Genomic DNA, 16,915 nt, shown 5'->3' on the forward strand with positions numbered 1-16,915 from the left:
GTTCGTCTTTCTGGAAGGTATGCTTGTAAGTCCTTTTTCTCAATTTTTTTCGCTTCTCCTTTCTCTATCTTGGTAAGCGGCGCGGTGAAATTTTCCTTTAATATCTCGGTATTTTTGACCGTCAGGTTTTTCGAACATTCTGTAAATGGTGATTCTCCCTTCTTACGTCGGGACAAAGGAATATAACGTAAAACAGGGGGATTTGAGACTTCCTTTTGTAAGGTTGCTATCTTTTCAGCTTCTGGCGCCCTTAACTTAGTTTCGGTCGTCAATTCACCGTTTTGTTGACTATTAAGTGCATCCTCTTTACTTGATTTCTTGCTTGTGATCATTTCTTGCTCGTTCTTAAAAGTGCCCTTAGTCACTGGAACTTCAGTTGATATGATTTCACTCACGTCTTCACTTTTTGTGTAAAATTTTGCATCAGCAAAGTGAGACTCAGCTTTTGTAAATGGCCTAGAGTCAGCATCAACCTTCTTAATTCCCTGTTTATAAAATTTGAAGCATTGATGAAGCGTGGAGGTTACTATTCCATTTTCATGTATCCATGGACGTCCCAATAACATTTTATAAGTAGTCCTCGAATCGATCACATGGAATATTGTGCTTGCCTGCAAATCCCCTATGACGACCTCCAAACGAACAGTGCCTATTGCCCGTTGTGCTCCTTGATTAAAGCCTTGAATCACCAGTTTACTATTTGATAACTCTTCTACTGAGATACCTAATTGATTCATTGTTGACTTGGGTAGAATGTTGACGGCGGAACCGTTATCTATGAGGATTTGATTGAGCTTTTGCTCCCGAACAAACCCTGACACATATAAAGGTCTATTATGGAGCTTTGACCCAAGTAGCAAATCTTCATCACTGAATGATATCGACATACAAGAGGAATCATACGTCATCGCTGGTGATGTAACAATAGTCGAGACATCATCATTTTTTAATATCTCGATGATTGTATCCTTAACTTCTCGCGATTAACAAATCATTTATGCCTAAAGGAAGTAAATCCTCTGGCTTGGGTGTCTCCTCCATCGCATTTGATGGACAAGCGTCCTCCTCCGTCGTACTAGTAGTATGACACGAGACTATTTCCATTGGAAAGTTTTTAGGGAAGAAGTCCTTTAGAATTATCGGTCGTCGTGGTCGAGAAAGCCCCTCACTTTCTTCAATAATCGGTAGAAACTTTCTCAGGTTCTTTCTTGTGTTTCTTCTCTGGGACTTACCCTTGCTCCTGTACGTTCGGTACGCGCCAGATTCTTTTTGGGAAAAACTTTGCTTGCGCTTCTTTCGACGCGTTACCAGCGTCCATCCCTCCTCAACATTATCTACTTGTTTTTCTTCTTCCTTAGGACCATCAGCCCGGAAGTCGTTATTTTGTAAATCCTCCGGTGAAGAATATATAACAACAGGCTCCAACGATCCAAATTGGATTAGACTCCCTATAGCAGACAATCTACTATCTGACTGTATGATTACTGCGGCGTGATTTGTTTGTGCCACATCATCAAGTTCTAGCTCGATTTTTTTGTCTAGAGCTAACTTTAGAATCAACTCCTTCAACACAAAACATTTTTCAACGGGATGACTGATGACCCGATGATATTTGCAGTAATTGGGATCGTTTACTCTCCCCATTTCTGCAGGTCGTTTACATTCGGGGAGTTGAATGAGTTGTTTTTCCAGTAGTTGGTCTAACATGTCAGGTAAATCAGAGTCTGGAAAAGGATAAACTTTTTCTTGCCTTTCTTTTAATGTTGGACGTCTTTTTTCGCCTTCGTCTTGGCGTTTTTCCATTTTCTTTTCCTTTGAGACAAGCTTCAAAGGGGTCGTACTGACGACCATAGCCTCCTTGGTAACACCCTTCAATGCCTTCTGGGTGCTCTTCACTTCTTTCTTTTCTTTTCTAACTTCTGGGACTAAAAGATCATTGTTTCCTCTATTAGCAATACTTAGCTCCATATCATGAGCTCTGGTTGCTAACTCTTCAAAGGTACGGGGTTTTATTCCCTGCAAGATGTACAGGAGTCCCCAATGCATTCCTTGAGTGCACATTTCAACAGCTGATAGTTCGGTTAATCTATCTTTGCAGTCGAGGCTTAATGCTCTCCAGCGATTAATATAGTCAATGACTGGCTCACCTTTTCGCTGCTTGGTTGCAGTTAACTCTATCATGCTAACAATACGTCGGGTACTGTAGAAACGGTTGAGAAAGTCTCTTTCAAGCTGCTCCCAACTATCAATGGATTCAGGCTCCAAGTCGGTGTACCAGTCGAAGGCGTTTCCTTTGAGGGTTCGAACAAACTGCTTGACTAACAAATCTCCTCGTGTACCAGCAGTTTCACAAGTTTCGATGAAATGAGCAACATGTTGTTTTGGATTGCCCTTTCCATCGAACTGTTGAAACTTGGGTGGCTGGTATCCATGTGGCATTCTCATATTGTCAATCCTTTTTGTATATGGCTTAGAATATAAAGAGAATGTTTGAGCAGGTCCACCGTATTGAGTTTTGATGGAGTTTGCAATCATCTCTTGCAGCTGTTGGACAGACAATGATGCGATCGAGGTGGAATTTTGTGGTTGACTTTCTTGCATGATCGCTTTCCCTTTGTTAGCATTTTTTATAGTGTGTGTGTGACTTGATTCAGCAGCGTCACGACTTTCAATGTGATTCTTCAACAATGCGATCTCAAAATCCCTTTCTTCAACCGCCTTCATGAGCATATTAACCTTTTTTTCGAGCTCTGCCATTCTGTCTTCGCTTGTATCCACATCAGTTACCATAACTGACATTATATTTGGCTGTGGAACCTCCTCGTTTGAGCGCTCAGACAACGAGTTGTGTTCGTCCATCGCAGGATTCTCTTTGATTACAATTCCACCTTTTGGTGGCTTAGAGATTTGCTCCCAAATATTCTTTGCAACGTCAAAAGGAGGCATATCTTCAGATGACTGAATCTCCCTTGAGCGGCTACGAGTGTTTGGCCGTTTGCCGATGTCACTGAGAGCTTTGGAAGTGTTACCTTGAGATGTCATGATTTTCTTTGGATGTTCTTCGAAAAGAGAAAGAGATGAAAGGTAGAGAAGGTCCCACCGGGCGTGCCAAATTGTTCGCACGAGATTTCAGGAGAAATTTAATTCGTGGAATCGAACTTTGTATTGATTTATGTATTTAGGATACAATCTCTAATATTTACTCCTTTGATTCTTTCTCTCGGATACAAAAAAGTAAAATTTAGAACTTCGTGGTCTTTGATCTTCAAGAAGTCGTAACTACAAGTCAATTCAAGCTTCAATCTTCTGGAATTCAAGGAAAGTTTGATCTTCCAAGTCTTCGATCTTTCAGAAGGTTGATTTTGAGGTTGATGATAACTTGCGCGTCTTGAGAGTCTTCAGAAGTTTTTGTCTTCAATTCTTCAGAGCTTCGATTCTTCTCTTCAATCAAAGGTCTCTTCAAATGAATGGTAGATGTCTCTATTTATAGAGAAATTTTATGGGCTTTAAGTGGGCTTGGGCCTGTTTGTTTGTTAGGCTTGGGCCTATTTGTCTGTTGGACTTAGGCTTAGCCCATTTGCTTATTGGGCTTGGGCTTGAGCCCACCTGACACTCTGGGCTTGGGCCCATTTGCTTGTTGGGTTCGTGTCCGGGCCCAATTGTTTGACGGGCTTGGTCCATTATTTCTTACCCTAATTTATATTTAGGGCTTAATTAGATCAGGTACAAGAAAGCTTCATTATCCAAACCCAATCAAATTATGATTATCACAATATTTATTGTGATGACGTGGCATAATTTAATTGGCCAAAATTTATTGCTCAACAATGATTTAAACAATTTTAGAAAATGCAAAACTTTGTTTAGAAAAAAATAAAAATAAAAATAAATTGGACAATTTAACTTTCAGATAAAAAAATATGCCAAAAAAACAATGTCGTAGTGTTGGTATCAACTAAACTCCTAAAAGGAAAAGACTCAAATTTATTCCAATACTATTTTAAGAAATAACAAAGACTTAATCTGAGCGAGAATTGTTCATGTGCCTGCACGGGACTTAAAACCCCTCAAAGGTCAACCTACTTCATCCTCAATTCTAATCCTAAAAGGTTGTAGCCCGGGTAGAGGGCTTGTGGGTGTGTGTAAAATGCATGATGAAAAATTTTAAATAAATGTACCAATAAAATTAGTACAAATATTCCATATAAATTAATTAAAAATAAATACATAGTTAAGTGAACCAATGAATTATAATAGAATAAGAATAAAAGATAAAAGAATGTAACGCTCGACTCTCTTACACATTATTTAAAAGTCCCCAGTGGAGCCACCAAGTTGTCGCTACGTGATTGCGACGCGAAGCGACCGACGTCCTCCTTCATTTAATCTTTAATATTTAGAAGGTTTGGAGTCACCACCAATCATATTAAGGTATGATTGGTCACAAAAAAAAATATTGATCTACGTAAATTCAGATTTAAGGTTCGGGAGTCAGATGTGTGTAGGGGAGGTGTTAACACCCTACAACACACGTAAAAATGATTACCAAAATTTATATTTTAAACTAAATTAAGGAGGTTCACAAATCAAAGTATTTTTATTTTGTATTTTTTAAATGTCCCATGGTTATCAATTCATATGAAGAAAAAAAACTAAACATGAATGGATGATCATATAGGTGGATTAGAAAAATAGAATTTAATTTTTATTTAAAATATTTTTTATTTACCTCAAGAATATTAAAATATCAAACTTTGATATTTCGATCTTTCATCGTAGAACTTTAATGGAAAATTTTATGTATATAAAGAATTAATGAATTCCAAAGAAAACACTACTGGATCCCATTTTAAAATATAAAATTATTGATATATTTTGTTTAAAAATAATTTACTAATTAATTTTTAAAGATTGAGAAATTTCATGTATTTATGGAATTTTAACGATAAAATCCATAAATGAACATTACTTTTTCCCATCTCAAATTTATAATAATAATAATAATAATAATAGGAAATAGAAAAATTACATGTTGGAAAATAATAGTTGGCAAATGTGGCAAATAATACAACCAACAATATAGGTTGTCAAATAATACAAGTTGGAGATAATATCCACATGTTGGAAAATAAAATATTGAAAATAATATACTACATTAGAAATATATACAGTTTGAGAAATAATGTTTGAAAAGTAAATAATATGCGGTTGAAGAAATCAGTATTCTGTCATTCCACAAATCTAATCAATAAATTAAAAACAAAACAAATTTAAAGAAGGAAAAACAATGTACATTGTAATAAAGGGAAAAGAAGAAAGAAAAAGAAAAAAGCTTACCTTTTGGTCGAATAGTTTTTCGATTCTTTCTAACTGATATCCCTTCTTCCAAAAAATCTACTTTTCTCTTCTTCTTTTTTTCTCTTCTTATTTTTATTTATTTTTGTTTTTAAAAAAATCTCTTCTGTTTTTATAGGGCACTGAGATATAGTTTTTTTAAGATTGCTGAGAAGAAGACAGGATCATGTTTGTGAGAGTGTGAAAGTGGGAAGAATCGTGAAGAGGGAGGAAAAAAATCATGGAACTCGTGGAGGAAGTGGTTGGAAAAAAACAAGGAGGAGATATAAAATTTAATTATTGTTTTCTTTCTTCTTTTTTCTTTTTTTTAAATAAATTTAAATTCAAATACTTAATTTAATAAAAATAAATAATTAAAACAATGTAATAAAATAAATATAATAAATAAATGGTTAAAATATAGTATCTACATTAATTAATTAAGTTATTAAAATTAAAATCATTCGAATAATATTAAAATCAGGATGTACAACTTCTTTGGAAAATTTAAAATTCATCATATTCTTAACAATAGTTTATCTAACTATTCTATTTTTGCCATTTTTTCTCGACCTACTCTATTTTTTCAATAATTTTAAAAATATTAAAAATCACTATATTTTAATTTCTCATTAAGACCTCCACTTTATACAAGAAAATAAGCACATTTTAAATATCAAAATAACAGAATTTTAATCAAATATGATAGCAATACCAAAGAAATAGCGAGAAAAACAAGGATTTCACTTCCAGATCATCGATGCATAATTTCACGTGTATAAATGAGACTTTTAAATACAAAATTCAATAGTGGTTTTTGACTTCTCATATCCCTTTCTTTATTTACTTTAGAAAAACCATAGTAATAAATCCCTAACAAAGACAATGGTAATTCACAATTAACTTTAAACTACAATTGTTCAAAGATAATAATTTGGATTTTTTTTATTGATCAACGCTTCAAAGTTTTAACGATTCAAATTGACTTTGTTTTTTCTAAGAATAATATTGTAAAAAAAATCGATTTTCCTTTTTTCTCAAAGAAATCTACATCTTCATCATTTTAGGGTTCAATCAAATATCTTAACTTTCAGTTAGAATCTTTTCCTCCAAACTACAGATAATTGCACTTAATACGACCTAAAATATGATGTTACAACAGAAGAAGTATTGACATTCAAAACCAAATAAAAACAAACAAAACGGCTTTCTTCAACCTAATTTTACTCTACCATAGCATCGCCTGATGCTGTAGAACCCGAACTTGAAGAAGATTTCCCTTTATTCTTCTTGCCTGCACATTTTCAAAAGTTGATAAAATTATAATGGGAAGTTGTGCGAAATAAGAATTGAGAGAAGAAATGGGGTAAATAGTCAAGACTTGCCTTTGCTCCTTAATTGCCTGAGCCTTACACTCTTCTTCACATGGAACTTGGTGGACGTCCGGTTGGTGTTTTTAAGTTCTACATTGCCGTATCAGAAATAAAATGAAATTCTCATTTGAAGTCGAACTAATCAGGCACGAAAAATGAAGGCGAGTTCAATCAAGTTGTATCACTAATTGATGTGTCATATACCGAATTGATGCTCTTTCATTTTTCATACACAAATTTTTTTAAAAAAAATGAGAGAATGGATAAACAGAGGTGTAGGGGCTGGAGAATTTAAGTATTATTCTAGCACAAAACATCATAATACTAAAATGCATTCTCAGATAGACAAAATCCGACCTGAGTTGAGCATATAATAAATCATGGAAATGATTCCCAATCACTTTTACAAGAAGCACAAGGATTATTTGTAACAAGTGAGAAATATGCCAAAAGTGGTCCAAAATGTGAAAGGTGGAAGGAGTAATTGAATCCAAAGATACTATGCGAACACACGTGCATACACATACAGAGACCCCAACAAAACGTTGCACCATAGATCACCTTTCTAAGTATTAGTTCTAAATTTCAGTATGAGAACAAAAGCACAGGGCAAAATGGAAAAGAAGATTCCCTATTTCATACAGCTCTCCCATCTAATAGAAAGGTTCTCCATTTGTCATGACAGTTCACCCATTCACCAGGTATAAATATTCTTCCTATAGCTTCGAGTATTTGGGGGGAATCTTTGGCTACAAACAAATAACAGAACATCAACAGCATAGAGAAGCGTTTTAATACTTTTCTTAACAGATTGTCTTTTGCAGCTATCTCATGTGTAAATTATAATGTCCCCTTAAGCAACTATAGTGTAAATGATCCATGTGGCAATAGAAGAGTTTTACGCAATCTTACACAGCTTGAAGCTTGGATTCCCTCCCCCTTTTTCTTTTCTTTTTTCTTTTTAAATATATGTACACTTCGTTATCCACTGAGTTCCTAGTTTATTATAATAAATAATAATTGAGTGGGCAAAAAAGAGCACAGTGCTTAGTGATATGTTTGATTTCTTCTCCATAGCCCTGTCACTAGAATTGATTTCATTAAAAGATTCGGGTACCACAAAACCGAACTTTTGCCCTTTCACACGAACCATTCGTAAATGTATCTTTCCAACTTCAACAACTGCTCCATTAATTAAAAAATTCCTTTAGCTTGAGGAAGTGAGGAAGAAAAGAAAAGCGGAGGCAATAGAAAATATTATATTGAGACTTTGAAGGCATGCTCCGAAGTGATTTTGTAATGGTTTAAGATAATTTTTGTCAGGTACAAAATCATTCCAAAAAGTGTGTCTTAAACATGGCCCTTGTGCAGTCAAAACTGAATTTGATTTTGAATGATTAGGGACATGTTTCAAGGCGATTTTAATTTTTGAACAAGATTTTAACAATTTCAAAATCACTGTAATACATGCCCCGAGCAGTCCAAGTTCTTTGATCAAGTGATTCTTATCCCACCTTCTTATGGATAAGAGATTCCCATCCCACTCTCAGTTTAAACGAACTCACAAAGTCCAAATAGCACTTCTTACAATATGTGTAGAGCATCTCTGTTAAGAAGAAGCTAGCAAGTTGGGTACACTTATCTAACCAAAATTGCCTCTATTATTACGTCATTCGTACAATTAATCGATTTGGCCTCGCTTAAAAGCCGCTTGATTCCTAAACTGACTTAAGAGTGGGAAAAAAACTTAATACCCAGTAACGAAACTAATTCACTCCTCCATTCCAACGATTTAAAATTGGAAGAAACCCCCCATAGGAACTTGACAATTGAAGCAAACAGTTCAAATATGAAATTAGCAATAGCATCCCGATTTCATAACACCATTTAACAATAAGCAGAAGAAAGCTTCATTACCTTCAGCAACAGCCATTTCAACATCTTCCATGTTCGTGAGACCCATCTGTAAAGCTTCCTTCTCTTCCTGAAAACAGTAAGAACCGAAAAAAGGAAAAAAAAAAAAAAAAAAAAAAGAACAATCAATTCGCAACAGAGACACTTTGAATTGAAAATATAAAGTAGAAACAAGAGAAAGCAAAAAAGAAAACCGTACTCTGCGTTTTTTCTTCATCAATTTGCGCTTACGCTTGTTGGATACATAAGTAGGCTGTTGCTTGATCTTGAGCTTCTTGGTCAAAGGATCACCATGGGCGTCTCTCTTTATCTGAGCTCTAACAGCCCGTCTTTGCTTCTGAACTACATTGAATTTCGCCATCGTCTTCAACCTCCGGATTCGTTTCACCAACAAAAACCCTAAATTTGAGATATTTATCGCTCTCCGCACCTTTTTACAAACGGATTATTATTTTAATTTACAATTAGGGTTTTAATCTTTTTTTTAATTGAAAAATTATCAAAAATATTTACTTTATATATAAAAATAGGTGTTCTACAAAATATAAAAAATAAAAAAGGGCAAAATATTTACATCCTACTTAAAAACACAAAGTTTCCTAAAATATCAAAAATAAGCCGTCGTGATTGTTTAGGTATGGTTCAATACAACGTCGCCATTGTTTAGACGTTTAGATATAGTTACAACGCAACGAGATTGTTTAGATATGACTACAACCAAAATCTGAATGATTTTTTTTTTATTTGATAGACGATTTTATGAATTTTTTTAAACTGTTTAATTTATTTGTTTAGATTTGCCTATGTTTAGATTTATTTACCTTTTCTAACGATTGTTATCATTTACATTTACTTAAATAATTTTTTTTCAAGATTTTTTATACACGATCTTTTTGTCTTTTTATATAGAGAAAAAAGAAGAGGAAAAGTAGAAAGACGATGGAAAGAAATCGAAGCGAAAAAACCATAAAGAAAGAAAAACGATGGAAAGATTAAATGGCATAAATAAAAAATTGAAAAAGACAAATCTCACAAAAAAGAATAAAGACGAAATGGCAGTGGAAGACGGAAAAGACAAACTTGGAATATTAGAAAAATAGCAAATAATTTACAAGTAAGTTTCCCTAAAAATAAGGTGTTGTATTTATTCTTTGATAGAGTGTAAATGTTTATCTTCTTTTTTTTTTTTCTTTTTCCTTCCATACTCCTATTTTCCACTATTGATGTAAAATAGTAATAAATTAAATTTTAAATTTAATATTGAAAAAAATATATTTGTTCTTTTAATGAAAACAGCTGAAAATATTTTTAAATGTAATAAAATATCACGATTATATTTGTGACATTTTGTTATTTGTGATAAACAGTAAAATTTTAATATTTTACGTATAAGTTCATTCATTTCTATATTTGAAAATAGTTTTAAAAAATAGTACAAATTTAATGTTAAAAGCAATTTTGAAACATAGAATTAAAGTAAATCAAAACTTAAATTTTAAAAATAAAATTATAATATTTTAAAATTTACCAACTAAAATCAAATCTTGAGAACTAAAAGCGACAAAATGTCTTTTTTTTTTCTTAAAAAAGAAAATATTAACTTTTGAATTTGCATTTTAATTAGTTTTGAAGTTTTCAATTTTGTATCAAAGGGAACAAATGGTTTCACTTCAATTTGAATTTCTCTAACTTAGAATTTAATTTACATAATTGAATCCACCTTTTTTTAATATTCAATCATAACTATTCTTTACAAATTAATAATTGCATCAATTTAATTCATAACCTAATTTTTGTAAACATATTAATGTACCTCTTTGTTATGTTTCGTTTGAACAAAAATCTCATATTACTCCATGTATTTACTCTAATCATCTATTTTGTTAAAGTGACATTCGAAGAAATCTATTCATGTTTGACAATTAATGCATAAATGATTTTCAAAGAAAATCATATCAAATGGTCTAAATATACTTATAAAATTTCACGAGTTTGATTGACTCAAAATATAAGTTTCACACAATATATTGGTCAAGAAAAATACGAAGGAGTGTATAAATTGACACACTTATGAAATGTTAAATTTAAATGAATACAACTTTTAGTTCGGTACTAATTTCTAGTTTAGTGTAGATGTAAACTTAAATTATTCTTTCCGTTTAATGAAGCTTCCGATATGCTCCTCAAAACGACATCTTTCGGTTCATCATTTTAATTTAATAATATTTTTATTTAGACTACACGTTTATTTGGACGTCATAAATTTTGATAAGACGGTTCCTCATATTTTCATAATTATCTTATCCTAGAGACTTAAAAGAGTGTGATATGCTACTCAACCATCAACTATTTTCTATTTTACAGATTGTATTTGCCGTTAATATATTCTATTTTTGACTATGTTCTCACATTGTCATTTTAAAGATTCGACACTACTTTTTGTTGTCGTGTGATTGTTCCAAAATATAGCATGATATCACTGTATAACATAAAAGAACAAAATCTTTTCTTTTAAATTATTGTTGATAAAATATTTTGTTTCAAACAAACAAATAACGAATATTTGATCAATGAAAAGAAAAGAAAGTTAAGTATGAACAAAGTAAACTCGTTTATCCGTACAATTCAATTCTCCAAATACTTCAAATGCAACAAAAACTTATATTATAAGATTTATAAAATATTCAATTGTATTAATTTTTAGATTTAGTTTAGAATTTTCATTTAATTTTTTTATTAGAAATAAAGTTCTTTTTATTGTCAATAATTAAATAAACGTTTTTAAATTGTTCCTAAAAAAACTTAACTTAAAAACACAAATATATTGGTCAGATCTTTTTTAAGTGACTATGTCCAAAAGTGAAATAATTATTGATTTTACTAATTTTAATTCAATAGGTTTGTAATTTCCATTAAACTCAGATTATTTTTTTATTTAAGAAAAAAAAACATATTTTTAAAAAATAAATATTTCATTTATCAAAATTTTAAATAGATAAAAATCTTTAAAATAATAAAAAAAAAATTGCATTTTATTTTTGACTTTTTTTATAAAAGAAAACTATTTACATTTAATTTTTCAATGAAATATAAATATTTGGTTAATTTTTCTATTTTTGACAATCTTTTTTATTTTTCATTAAAGATAAATATGGTAGGACGGACCAAAATATTTACAAAATATAGTAAAATATTATATATATTTAAAATGGATATTAGGATCAAAATCTTGTTATACCGCATTTATGTTGTAACGTTTATAAATATTTTGTTAAATAAAACAATTTTCTTGAATAAATCGAAATAGATAAAAAATAAAACAAAACAAAATGTTATTAATTTAAATATATAATTGAAAAAAAAAACATAAATCTTTTACTTGATTAAAAAGGGTAAAAGCCTTATTTACTAAATTTATTATCTTCTTGTCTTTCTATAACTTTTTCTTTTTTTTATTTTATAAATTCCTAACGACCTCGATATTTCATCAATACATACATCTCTACTAACGTTAATATTTTCAAATTCAAAGACTTAAATTTCAAATCTTTTGATCGAGACTACATGTCCTATATGATCGAACTATTTTTACCTAAACCACATTTTAAGCATTTATTTAAAATAAAATTAAACTTTTGAAAACTTGGACGGTATATATATATATATATATATATATATATATATATAAAGTTGGCATTTTGTGGCATTAGAGATAATTCAAGTACGGTGTGTACGGTCATCCCATCCATCCTTCTCTCTAACACAATAAACATCAATCATTAATTATTGAAATTAAAATAGTTTGAAAAAAAATGGTTACGTCTTATGACTTCTAACTATTTTCACATTATATATTATTATTATTATTACAATTCATTAATTAATTATTAACAACTCCCAATAATATATATATTCTATTTTAATTTCAATTATAATGACATTTTAATTTTAATGTTTGTATGATAATGGGCAAATTAAATTTTCAAGTCTAAGGTTTGATTTGAGAGGATGCATGATAGCTACTTAATTCTGCTAATTAATCCTTAATTGTATCCAATTCTAGAAGTTGTTGTAAGAAAACCCCTCAATTTGTTTTCTTCATACCTAAGGAAGATTCCTCGTTTTACCTAAGAATCGTAGATCAAAAAGTAGTATTCTTCGAGTGGTCGTTTGAGTCGTTCAACTCTTTGAAATGATTATTAATACTTTCATATTAGGATCAATTTGTCAACGTAGAAATAAGTTTCATAAAGTTAAATTACAAATCGAGTTTTTAAGTTTCAGGTTTGTATTTGATAGGTCATAACTATCATATAGGATATTGACCGTGTATTTAACATATTTAATATTTTAGGTATAATATTTAAAGCAAAAATACTTTAAAAGAATTTCAAATATAACAAAATCTATATATGTGATAAAATTTTATTAGTTTTTAGTGATAGACTTCACCACTGACAATTTATATTTTTGATATAGACTTTGAGAGTTAGATCTGAATTTTTTTTTTGTGTTATATTTGTACATATTTTGAACTTGATTGTTATATTTGCAACTCTCTCTTTTCTTAAATTAACAGGTGAGTTTATTAAATATATGTATGTAAATGTGAAATTTTATAGATTGATAGTAAATATTTTTTAAAGTACAATGATTTGTTAAATACAGAATTAAAAGTTTAATAATATTTATGGTCATAATATATATGCATGCATAATTTCTCTCGATAAAAATTAGGTCGCCTACCGATGGATGAGGATAAATTTTCTCACACAAAGTAATTAATTATGTTGGAAAAGACTTTTGTCAACGTTTTAAATTAGCATTGGAAGAAATTTTCTCCAAACGATTTTACATTTACGTCGATAATTGTGAATCGTATCTTTTGGACACTTTCAAACAATCATATATATATCCTAATATTTTCAAAGAATTTTCCCCCCTTTTGATCATTATCACAACATTTTTCAACCTTCATTGAATTTTGCTTCCTCCAATTGAACTCACAAGTGACACATCAACAACATTGTTTAGTATATAACAAACAACCCTAAAGTTAAATATTTTTATAGAAGATTTTCAATCACCATGCTTGACTAACCATATATATATATATATATATATATATATATATATATATATATATATATATATATATATTCCTGTACTCCTTCTACTTAACATATATATTTTTAATTTAATTTTTTACATGATATTTAAAAACTATGGTAATTAATATTCTTGATATTTATTTTTTATTATTGTATTCCCGTAAAAAAAAATGAGAATCAATGGTCAATTTACTATGACATCTCATCAATATCGTAAAAAATTTAAACCTTCAAACCTAAAGAACAACGGTATCTGTTAATTGCAGTTAAATTAAGTTTTTTTTATGTACAATCTCAAATTTTAAGCAATATCTAAATAAACATATATATTGTAAAAGTGGGAATTGACACCTTCCATTAATAAAAATAAAATAACAATACTCTCTCCATTAGTAGGCAAAGGGTATATCTTAATCAATTATATTATTATCACAAATCTCTACCTTTACTTTGTCAAATTCCTCATCCACCACTAACTTAACTATCAAAGTACTTTTGAGCTAACCTTATTCCAAAAACAACTTTTCTTTTTATTATTATTATTATTATTCTTTTTTCATTATTATTTCTCTCTCTCTCTCTCTTATTTTAGAAAAATAGAGATTGTTTCTCCTACCAATCAAATATCTAAAAAGGGAGTAAAATAAATAAATGAAAAAAGAAGAATAATTTTGAGAAATTTTAAATAACGAAGAGTGTCGGTCTTAAATATTATTGCATCATTCCCTCTTCCTTCAAATTATTGCATTAAATAAAAGTGTCGGTCTCAAATATTATTTATCATTCGTTACTAATCGACGTTGATAAATACTAATAAATATCTATCCTATCTATGATCGATAAATTATAAAGTTTTACTATATTTTGATAAATTATTTCAACATTTCTATTGTTTAAAATAATTCGTAGAAAAAAAATTAAAAGATAAATAATAAAAAAGAAAAGGAAGGAGTGCTTACGTGTCCAATTAAGGCAAGCAATTTCATGGAAACAACCAACTTGCATGGGTTGAAATATATAAGTCAGAATCATACTTTAGACTTTTCTTTTTTAATTAGAACATGATTCTATAGTCTATTTTTTATAAATTATTTCGTATCTTCATACGAAGGAAAAAAATCGAAAACCTTATCATATAATATCAATCGATTACATCAAAGTCAAACACAGTTATTACACATGCCCCCATTATTATATATTTTTTATGAATATTTGAATTATATGGTAAAGTTTTGGATTGTATGGTCAAATTTGAAAGAACATGGTAGTCTACACAATTTAATCCAATATGATATAATGTAATTTCATTCATTTTTGTTGAGTCGTATGGTCTTTTGAAACTAAGAAAAATATTGATTGTCGGTCTCACTTAAAGAAAAGGTGTTTTATCAAATAGTTTGATGTCTAAACATTACCAACCCCAAGGAGTTACGATTAATGACATTTAGCTTGATGTTTGGTTGAGTTTAGGTATACCTAGTAAATGTAGACTTAGGTTAGACACAAAAAAAATGTATTGTAGTTAGTTTTAGCGACCTCTAGTGAGATTTTGAATTGAAGTCGTCCTAGCTCAAGTGGGTTATATATTAATTGACTAGATCATGAAACCTAAAGTCATATAGTTCAACTGTGAGTCGCAATCGAACAAAGTTATGATTAGAGAGCTTTATAAAGAGAAATAAAGTAGGTTAGTTATACGTAGCTCGACCAAAAGTAAGATTAAAAGTGACCCAACAAACTCGAATTTAATTATGATATAATATTTGACAATATTCATGATTTCACGTTTTTCTCTCTAATATTATATGATATGACATTAAACAAAAGGTTGATCATGTTTATAGTTTTACTAAATAAAAAATCTACCTTACATTCTATACGATAGTATAAATCAATTGGTCAAGATGTTATTTACCTTTCAACTTTGAAAGCTGAAATTTATTTCTCCGCTAAATAATTTTTTTTGAAAGAAAAAAGATTTGTGAAAATTAAAGTATTTGATATATAGACACCACACATCAATGCATAACATTTTAACCAATCAAACTTAGGACCACATTTGGCTCTTAAGGACAACAAAGTCTCCATATCTTTACAAATGATATTAATATCGACCTCTAAAACGATTGTTTACGTACCAATGTAGTTTTTGTTAGTGCATCAAATATAGGGTAAAAGATTGAGTAATAAATATTTGAGATGATAATGTTACGTACCTTATCCACTAAAAGGGAATATCCATAGTGGTATTTACCTATATAGTACTCGATCGATACTATTCCAATTTATTAGCTCAAACACCTGTATATAGTTTCATTCTCTACCTCCTCAACTGTTTAACTTAAAAAATTAGGAAAGCACGTATATAATTTCAATGTTTATTGACGTAAGACTATTTTTACCAACGCCAACAAGGATGTAGTGAAGAAGACATTTATTTCTTCCCTCGAGATCTTAATTTCAAAATTTTGGTCTATTAAGCAATATTTACATCTTCGTTTAGATACTATTTGGTCCTATACTTTTGGTTTTTAGTTCATTTTGGTCCTATATTCTATAAATTGAAATAGAGTTATTAATCCTAATTCAATACAATTTTTACCTATCCTATATTACTTATTTTTTAAACCAAACATTTAAACAAATAACCCAACTAACCTAACCAATCAAACCCAAAATTTTTGGTTGGGTTGAGTTAATTCATTATTTAATAAAGGTTATTTGGATTGAAGAAATTTACCATTGAGTATGAGTTAGTTCGATCAGTTTTTCGTTCTTAAAGGAGTACAAATTATTGGTTGATTCAATGTTTTAGAATTTCTATAGAAAAAAAAATTGTTAGTTTAGATTTTTTCCAAATCAATGAACCTCCTCTTCATCTAGTCGACTCAATTTTTCGGATTTAAAAGTATTTTGATCCAATCCAATTCAACTCAAAAGTATCTCTAATCAAAATAAATGGAGGTAGAAACACGACAATATTGAAAATAAACCGAAAATGAATCCCAACCAAAGTATAGGGATCAAGTAGCAAATATATAAGAGTAGGACTTTAGATTCCATCAACCACCCAAATCCAAAAATTAAAATAAAATAATAATAATAATAAATGTTTATTATTAATTATTATTATTATTATTTTAAGAAAAAGCCCCAAAATAATTTTCAAATATAAATTCCACA

General features: G+C 29.9%; 1 protein-coding gene across 3 annotated transcripts; it reads right to left on the reverse strand.

Moving 5' to 3' along the window:
* Nucleotides 1-6,342: 6,342 nt before the first annotated feature.
* Nucleotides 6,343-9,123, reverse strand: LOC103483941 (uncharacterized). 3 transcript variants are annotated; one of them, XM_051086650.1, is made up of 4 exons: nt 8,821-9,123; nt 8,625-8,691; nt 6,716-6,797; nt 6,343-6,628 (listed from the first exon to the last, which is right to left on the reverse strand). In XM_051086650.1, the coding sequence occupies exons 1-4, from the start codon at nt 8,980-8,982 to the stop codon at nt 6,616-6,618; spliced, it is 324 nt and encodes a 107-aa protein (XP_050942607.1). In that variant the 5' UTR covers nt 8,983-9,123; the 3' UTR covers nt 6,343-6,615. The 3 variants fall into 3 exon arrangements, with proteins under 3 accessions (XP_050942607.1, XP_008439032.1, XP_008439033.2); XM_008440810.3 differs by having other exon boundaries at nt 6,720-6,797; nt 8,821-9,086; XM_008440811.3 differs by lacking the exon at nt 6,343-6,628 and having other exon boundaries at nt 6,715-7,456; nt 8,821-9,051.
* Nucleotides 9,124-16,915: the final 7,792 nt, after the last annotated feature.

The sequence above is a fragment of the Cucumis melo genome, chromosome 6 (genome assembly GCF_025177605.1).
Source record: "Cucumis melo cultivar AY chromosome 6, USDA_Cmelo_AY_1.0, whole genome shotgun sequence".
Classification (NCBI taxonomy): domain Eukaryota; kingdom Viridiplantae; phylum Streptophyta; class Magnoliopsida; order Cucurbitales; family Cucurbitaceae; genus Cucumis; species Cucumis melo.